We start from the raw sequence: 8,370 nt of genomic DNA on the forward strand, positions 1-8,370 counted from the left end.
CTTCGGAAGAGCTGCCGACCTAGCGCCTGCGCACACGTCCGGGTGCCGGACTCAAGCGGCCAGCATGCAGACGTTTCACGCCTGCGCGCCACGGTCCCCTCGCGCTCCTTTTTTTCTCCCGCCTCATCAGAGAGTTTGGACGAATAATAGGAGAAAGGGAACTGGGTTTCTGCCAATCGCTGGAAGGGTGGGTGGGGTTGGCGGTGGGAAGAGGGTGGGTAATCTGGAAAAAGGAAACGGAGAGGGCGGAGGGCGATAAAGCCAATCAGAGAACGAGAGGAGAAAGAAGAAGGCGGAACGAAAGCGGTATCTAATAGAAAAGCACGAACCCGGACCTCTTAGCCAATAAAGATGTCTAAAGAGTGAATGACGGCGGAAGGGTAGGGAGGAAGGTGGCACTGCTCGAATAGGAGGCGGAGCCTATGAATCCCCGGGCTGATAGGAACTGTACGAAGGGAGCCAATGAAAAGAGGAGTAGGCGGAGGGAAAAAAATTGTCTAGTTGGGCGGTGACAGACAGCATCTGCAGTCAATAGGAAGAACTGAGGAATTCTTTAGGTCTCCCAAAATGGTCAGGACGGAATGACAGCTGGGGGGCGGACCAAGATTGTGATTGATTTGCCTCGTCAGCCAATGATCTCGTTCTCCCACTTCAGCAACAGAGGAGGGAACTGTCTTAGCCAATGGCAGCATCGAAATGGCAAGGGTGCTGCCAGCAGGCGGTGCCAGCTCTAGGATAGTCAGTAACAGCCGGCGACAAGCGCAAAAGGGGGTAACAGTTGGGGACAGCGCGGAGAGGGTGTGAGGGCCAGGGGGATTAGCGTAGCCTTAGCCAATAAGAGTGCCGCGCTTCCCCTTCTGAGTCTTCTGTGGCCCAACTTTCCCCAGATAGTTGCTGAGGCCCTGCACTCCTGTGGTCTCTAGAACACTAAGCTGCGATACAGAGTATGTGCTCTGACAGGACAGATACTGTGTTAGTTCATCATTGTAAAAGGTCAAGGAGAGGTTTATATGTGGAAGGAAACGTTCGTTGTTAGTTACCAGGGGTGGGAGGGGACAGGAGGGAACACTAAAGGGGGGGGGGGGAGAAAAAGTGCTCTGAAGCCTGATGCAGTACTGTCCGCCTTCACGCTGTCTGTAATTCTCCAAGCCTGGCCCCCATCCAATCCCAACACTCCAACCCCAGGAGACTATAACTGCAGACCCCAAATCCTCTAAACGACCGATTTCTCTGGACCCCTCATTTCTTGCAGGAATCCCAAATCCCTCTCTTCGGGCTCCATCCATTAGACCTCATCACTGAGTCCTGCCTCATTTTCATAGGGATCCCCTACCCCAAATTCATTAATCCCCAATACCATGAACTCATATCTGTGTTCCTTTTTCTTTTTTTCTCCAAGATCCAGGACTCCAGTCCCATCAGCTCCTCCCCCCAGTGCCACATCTCTGTACTCCTCATTTCCTGCCAAGAACCCAGACGCCAATCTCACAAGCCCCTCAGGCTGTCCTAGTTCACAAACAAAATCCTCACCTAAACCTAACATTCCAGCTCCTAAACACTATCCCCCTTCTCTGGGCCCCAGGGTTACAAAAATAAGGAAAAAAAAAAAAAAAAACACTACCATCCAGTAGTTTCCAACTCATAGTGACCCTATGAATAGAACCACCCTACAGGGCTTCCAGGGAGCTCTGGTAGCATAGTGCCTAAGGCACTTGATAGCTAACCAGAAGGCTGGCGGTTCAAACCCACCAGCCACTCCTCAGAAGGAAGATGAGGCAATCTACTTCCGCTACGAGTGGGGGTGGGGGGTGGGAAATCAAGGATACATAACAACAAGGTTTCCAAGGCTGTAAATCTTTACAGAAGCAAATTACCTCATGCTTCTCACAGAGGGGCTGGTGGGTTTGAACTGCTGAACTTTTGGTTCGCACCTGAATGCTTTAACCACTGTGCCACCAGACTCCAGGTTAGAGGACCCCAATTTCCACAGAGAGTCCACAATTCTGCAGTTGCAGTCTACCTCTGAAACATAACTCCCAACTTGCCAGTTGCTCGCTGGCTTCTGAGTTCTGTGAGGCACTTCCCTGTTCAGACCCAAATCCTGTGAACCCCCACTCGGTACCTGAGATACACCATTCCTGACCTCCATCACGTCCACCTCCCCATTTTCTACTTGGCTCAAGCTTCCTGGGCTTCTCCCCATTCCTCTCTTCGGGGTCTCCCTCCCCTCCCAGTAATAAGTGGGCTCCTCCCTGGGCCTGGACCCCCATGGTAGCTATATAAGGAAAAGCAGCTGCAGATCAAAGGGAGAGGGCCAGTGTGGGCCAAGGGTGGCTGCTAAGTTTAGGTGGTTCCTTCTCTCTTCTTAGAGACAACAGGTGGCCAGGCCCCAGTGCCCAGAAAAGAAAATGTCTTAGAGGCATTGGCATGAGGCTGGAGGAGGGGGGAGGAGAAAAGGCAACTTCCTCAGGACACCAGGTCCTAGAGGGAAAAAGAGATGAGTATCCTTGCCAACTCTGGGCTGTCCAGGCTTCCTCAGGCACTATCTCCCCTGAGGGGGAGATGGGTGGGCACACCAAGCTGGGGGTACAGCATGGGTAAAGGCCCAGAGAAGTGTAAGATCAGAGGTGTTCAGGTTGCCATTTTTTGATGGGGGCTAGAGCAAAGGATATCAAGGGGCTGGAGAACAGACATCGGAGGGCCTTGAATGCCAGGCTGAGGGCTGGGACCTTGGAGAGTCTTGGAAAGGTCTGAAGCAGGAGAAGGACCTGCTTGGATGCGAGCCTAGAATCATTTATCTGGATACTGGTGTGGAGGCTGAAACTCAGCGTAGGAGAGGCGAAGACACCAAGAGGAAAGCTAGCTGATTACCACCTTCTGGGTGGCTGGGATGGCCAGTGGCTTCTCTCTCTCCATTCCAGGCAGGAGCCACCCTCCATTCTTCTGGGCTCCAGTCACCTCCATACTGTGGAGGTCCCCTTGACAGCAAACAACAACAACAACATAGCTAGATGGTAAGTTTCACCAGGGTAGGGACTAATTATTAATTATAATAATTATAGTTCACTAAACTGTTTCCCACAAGTGTTCACATCCACAATGTTGTGGGATGGGAATTACATCCCCACTTTGTAGGGAGTTGAAGCACAATGCCAAAGACCATAGAGCAGTCCCTCTGCCTCTAAGCTGTCTAGTCTCTTCATACCTACTGATTCCATGATCTGCATCTTTCCCCACAAAACCCCTGTCCTGGAAGATGTAGGAGCCTTCCCCAAACCCCAAGCTTCCGCAAGCCTCTCTCTCCCACTTCTAAGCTCTGTCATCACCCCCACCACCCACACACATATACACACTCCACTGTGACCTCCATGATGGGGGAGAGGTTTTTTTCTGAAGTACACCCACAAAGCCTAGCCCAGCACTTGACAGTCTAGGTGCTCAATAAATGTTTATTGGGTTTCAATCTGGGCCCACACAACTCAGGGCTGCAGGGGGGGCCTGGTCCATCACTCTTCCGGAATTATGCCAATGCCTGAGTCCCCTCTGGAACCCTGTCACATTACAGCCCCATTTGGGAGAAAGAACATCCCTCCTGCTCAGGTCCTAGTGAGACAGACGTCCCAAGACCTCCCTCCTCCCTCCCCGGGCTCCAGCTGCTGCGGGCCCTCCAAGAAAGGATAGGCCCTGAGCTGGGCTATTTTGGTATCTGGGGTGGGCACCCGAAAGGCTAAGGTTACTTCGGTATGTTAAGGGATCCCTGGGGCAGGACTATATAACCCCAGAGGGACCGGCCCAGACTGACTCGCAGCTCCTTTCCAGCCTGAGGCACTGCCTTGTCCCCAGGAGACCAAAAACATGGTGAGTGAGAATTCTCCAGCCCCTGCCCAAGATCCTTCAGACCTCACAGCACTCATACCCTTTGAGAGACAACACCTGGTTCCCAGTCCAGCAAGAAGAAAAGAGATTTCTTCCTATCTTGGTATCACTAATGGGGAGCAGACAGGCAGAGTGAAGGCCTAAAGGACCCAGCCAAGGAAAATCTGTCCAGACACCCCACTCACAGGGTCCAGCCCCTCTCAAAGCTTGCTCCATCCTTTCCTGCACCGCATCTTCCTAAGACCCTCTGGGATCAGCCAAAGATTCCCATTCCCATGATATGAATGAGAGGATCTGACAAGATGAATGAACAGATCAGGGTCCTCTGAGTCTGGAGCTCAGAAGAAACAGGCTCAGAGCACTGAGAAAGGAAGGAAACCTCCATTGAAGTTCCATTGAAGTTCTACAATCCATTGATTGTAGAATGGAGGGATCACCATCCAAGGGCCCAGATGGGAGTTTGCAGGATGCAACTGAAGTAAACTCCCTTAGCAAAGAGGTCCCTAGGAGAGGGAGGCCTGGAGTCAGAAGAGTTGCTTAACAAGAACTCCAGGAGCCCTGAATCTAATCCACTGTGCCCAGAGTGAGGCAGGGACTAGCCCATGGACCCCTTCGCCCAACCCTCATCCTCCAGGCACCCAAGAAGGCCAAGAGAAGGGCAGCAGAGGGAAGCTCCAACGTCTTCTCCATGTTCGACCAGACTCAGATTCAGGAGTTCAAGGAGGTGAGTGAGGGAAGGGAGACTGAAGGATGACCAAAGGCACCCCTCTGCTTTCCCTTCCCTCCCCCACACCCTCTCCCTGGAATGTGCACCTGTTTGGGGGGAAGGGTAGGGTTTAGAATTCCTGCCTTCTCTCTTTGCTTGGTGTGGAAGAGGACAGCTGGCGGGGGACCAGAATCTGATCTGCCAAGGATGGGAGGGCTGATCCCCAGCCCTGGGAGACCTAAGCCCCACTCCATGCCCGCCCTGTCCCATCCCCCACCTTCCACAGGCCTTCACTGTAATCGATCAGAACCGAGATGGCATCATTGACAAGGAGGACCTGCGGGACACCTTTGCGGCCATGGGTGAGCCCCCTACCCCACCAGTAAAGCCACAAGCATCCTGAGGCCTGGGAAGTCAGCTGCCTTAGGTTCCAGTCCTGTCTGCTCCACCATGGACCTCAGTCTACCTGGCTGAAAAAGGGGTGGGGTGATCTGCACTTACAAGGAAGCATGGCTCTGGCCCCAGGACCTCACTCCAGCCCATGCTCCCCCCTCCAGGCCGTCTCAACGTGAAGAATGAGGAGCTGGACGCCATGATGAAAGAAGCCAGCGGTCCCATCAACTTCACGGTCTTCCTGACCATGTTCGGGGAGAAGCTCAAGGGTGAGAGTAGAATCGATGCCCAAACCCCAGGTGGCATTCCCTGGACCTTTTAGGGGACGCTTCAGCCTCTTGTGCCCTCTGACCCCCCAGGTGCCGACCCTGAGGACGTCATTACTGGAGCTTTTAAGGTCCTGGACCCTGAGGGGAAGGGTACTATCAAGAAACAGTTGTAAGTTGATCCTCTGACTGCCGCCCTCCCACAGGAAATCTCCTTAAATCTCTACCATGAGTTAAGGACTGTCAAGAGTAAGGGAGATTAGACCTGTGCAAACAGGTGATGCTTTAGTAGGATTAAAATTTCATGCAAGGGCCAAAGCCAGAGGCCAGAGCGTTTGGGAAGTCAATGGGGGCTCTAGAGTGAACGTTTTCAGAGAGATTGGGGTGGGCAGGAGGATGAGGTGGGAGTGGAAGGGAACCATCCACACCAGACTCAACTCCCTCTATGTCACCAGCCTGGAGGAGCTGCTTACGACTCAATGTGACCGCTTCTCCCACGAGGAGGTGAGTAGGGCAAAGGCCTGGGAGAAGCAAGGGGACAGGGAGGGGAGCATAAGCAACTGGTAGGAGCTGCCCCTATGTCCTTCCTAGATCAAAAACATGTGGGCAGCCTTCCCCCCCGACGTCGGTGGCAACGTAGACTACAAGAACATCTGCTACGTCATCACGCATGGCGACGCCAAGGACCAGGAGTAGGGGGACCATCCTAGGCCTTTACTGGCCAACACCCTTCGCCAGTGCGACACCGCTACCCTGACCCCCAATAAAATTGAACTGGTCTTTGATTCTTATCGGCAGCACCTTCGGTGTGTTTGTGTGAGGGGGACCCGGCGTAGGTCCCGGAAGGCGAACTGAAGCGCCGTCGAGCACCAAGAGTTGGTTTAGAGGCTGCGTGGGGCGGTTCCACCAGCTACAGCCGCCACTTAGTCCCACTGGGAGAGAAAGACTCGCGTGGCCTCGGGGCAGCTCAGCTTTTATTGGCGATAGAGTTCGGGTGACGAGAGACTCCCCCCGGAGCGGGAGACAGGCATCTAGCTGGGGCTGGAGACGCCCGCTTGTGAGGTGGGCGGAGGGAGAACTGGAGGATGGGCCGTGGCAGAGTCGGGGCGGAGTCAAAGGCGGGACGCCCAACTTCCGGTTTGCCCTTAAAGGGAGAAACTACACTGTCAGCGCAGGGGCGGGTCTACCCGCTGGGGCTCGGAGATTAGGCTCTGGGCTGGCTAGGGCTCGCGGATTGGGCAAGAGACGGAGTGAAGGCGGAGCTGAGGTAAGGGAGGACCGCGGCGGAGACCTCAGAGTGTGTCCGACTGCTCGCTCGGAGCCTGGCTCAGCTGCATCTGGGCCTGCATCTTCTCCAGCATCTCTTGCATGCGGCGCAGCTGTGCGGGGGCAAGATTGCAGGCGGTGGGACCCGGCGAGGCCAGAGAGCAACCTCGCAGAGGGCCTGGAATCTTGGTCGGGAGGGAAGCCTGGCGTTTGCTCTCACCTCTTCGTCTTTCTCACGGATCAACTTCTCCGTCTCGGCCAAAGGCAGCATGGGCAGCGGGATCTCTGTGGCGCTCTGGCGGGAAAGCTTACTGGGGACGGAGGGAGAGGGGCAGGAATCAGGAAAGGTCTGGGGGAGAGAGTCTGGGCAGGGCCTGGTCTTGAAGGCGGGTTCTAGGGAGGCGGGGCCTTGGCCGCTCAGAGATTGTGGGCTCGGGCTCTGACCTGCGGCTGGCTCTCGACCCCGGCCGGGCCAGGCTCTGCAGGCAGCGGGCCCGGTAACCTTCGTAGAGCAGATCATGCGTCACCTCCTTCAGGTCCTGCAGGTGTGTCTGCACCAGCATCCGTCTCAGGTTCAGGAAATCGCAGTGATGTGGGTTCTCCACTGGGGGGCGGACCAGTGAGCGTCAGGGAGCTTCGAGTCCAGCCTCCCTGGCAGAGGCGGGCCGGCCGGGAGTCCTGCTGCCATCCTCGGGGAGGGTCCAAGTCTGCAGCCCAAGCATCCCCTCTTTTGGATCCTGGGTCCCTCGGGGCCAGAGCCCTCCCCCCAACTTGCACGTTGGGTGCGGTTGGCTCGGAAGTGGCCTGGCGTCCCGCTGGCCTCAAAACGCCGGCCTGGCCTTACTCACCCTCCACGGTACCCCAGGAGTAGCAGCGTCCTCTCACGGGCCGGGTCTCACCTTCCCTCACGACGTCGCAGGAACCCACGACTGCGAAAGGGATGCTTTCCTAGAGCGCAGGGATAAGGGGTTGTACTTCGCCCTCCCCCTACACACACACTCGGTGCAGAAACCTCTTTGTCGGCCGCCATCCTCACAGCTGCCCTCTGTGCTTCTTTGCCCCTTCCTCCTCTGCCTCTCACCTTCATCTCCGCGTCCTTCCTCTTGAAGTCGTCATCCTCATCAGAGTCACAGTCAGGGAACTGGTAGATGTTAATCTCCTCCTGCTTCAGCTGGTCACGGATCTCGGAGGAGACAGAGATGTCGGGACAGTGAGAAGCACAGAGTCAGAGACAGCAAGAGAGACAGACATCGTCTGGCCAGTGAGACACTGTGTGGTCAGACAGAAGGAAGACATGAAAGATAGATGGTGACAGTTGGACATAAAGGATGACCAAAAATAAAATCTCAGAGACAATGAGAGACAGAGACATAGCTGATGAGAAACTGAGGCAGTGAAGACAAGACCTGGGGAGATTCTAAGATGTGGTAGGCACCAGGGGACCAGGAGAGACAGAAACTGGGAGTAGGCTCTGAAGAGGTGAGGGCAGTCATCAGGATCCCAGGTCTAAAAGATGTCAGAGATCATTATGTCTTATGTTCTTGCCTTCAGATAGGCCTTAGCCCGGGGCCTGCACACCCATCCTTTTCTAGGCCTACAGAGACAAGGCTCCCTCTGGCAGCTTACTACCCACGTCCTCAGTAAGTTTCTCCCACAGCCTAGCCTGACATGCTCCAAAAAGGTTACTCTAAGATCAGATAAATCAGGACTGAGAGCACGTTTGAGCCTTTGGTTTTACATGGACTAGAGCTCAGAGGTTGTGCAGTACCTAAAGCACTTGACTGCTAACCAGAAGGCTGGCAGTTCAAACCCACCAGCCACTCCTCGGAAGGAAGGTTGGGCAATCTACTTCCATAGTGATAC

At 54.9% G+C, this 8,370-nt stretch overlaps 2 protein-coding genes across 2 annotated transcripts in view; one reads left to right on the top strand and one right to left on the bottom strand.

Annotated features, from left to right (window-relative positions):
- Positions 1 to 4,516: 4,516 nt before the first annotated feature.
- Positions 4,517 to 5,937, top strand: MYLPF (myosin light chain, phosphorylatable, fast skeletal muscle). The gene is made up of 6 exons (XM_007950233.2): positions 4,517 to 4,600; positions 4,869 to 4,944; positions 5,140 to 5,244; positions 5,335 to 5,413; positions 5,697 to 5,745; positions 5,833 to 5,937. The coding sequence occupies exons 1-6, from the start codon at positions 4,565 to 4,567 to the stop codon at positions 5,935 to 5,937; spliced, it is 450 nt and encodes a 149-aa protein (XP_007948424.2). The 5' UTR covers positions 4,517 to 4,564.
- Positions 5,938 to 6,533: 596 nt separating this feature from the next.
- The window catches only part of SEPTIN1 (septin 1), a 17,403-nt gene continuing 15,566 nt past the window's right edge, over positions 6,534 to 8,370 (bottom strand). Inside the window, exons 8-12 of the mRNA XM_007950299.1 lie at positions 7,589 to 7,690; positions 7,356 to 7,455; positions 6,952 to 7,111; positions 6,728 to 6,818; positions 6,534 to 6,620 (exon numbers count right to left, since the gene is read on the bottom strand). Of these exons, the coding sequence (XP_007948490.1) occupies positions 6,534 to 6,620; positions 6,728 to 6,818; positions 6,952 to 7,111; positions 7,356 to 7,455; positions 7,589 to 7,690 (540 nt within the window). The remainder of the gene's footprint in view (positions 6,621 to 6,727; positions 6,819 to 6,951; positions 7,112 to 7,355; positions 7,456 to 7,588; positions 7,691 to 8,370) is intronic.

Source organism: Orycteropus afer, unplaced genomic scaffold, assembly GCF_000298275.1.
Source record: "Orycteropus afer afer isolate SDZICR_OR568_19922 unplaced genomic scaffold, OryAfe1.0 scaffold00266, whole genome shotgun sequence".
Lineage (NCBI taxonomy): Eukaryota > Metazoa > Chordata > Mammalia > Tubulidentata > Orycteropodidae > Orycteropus > Orycteropus afer.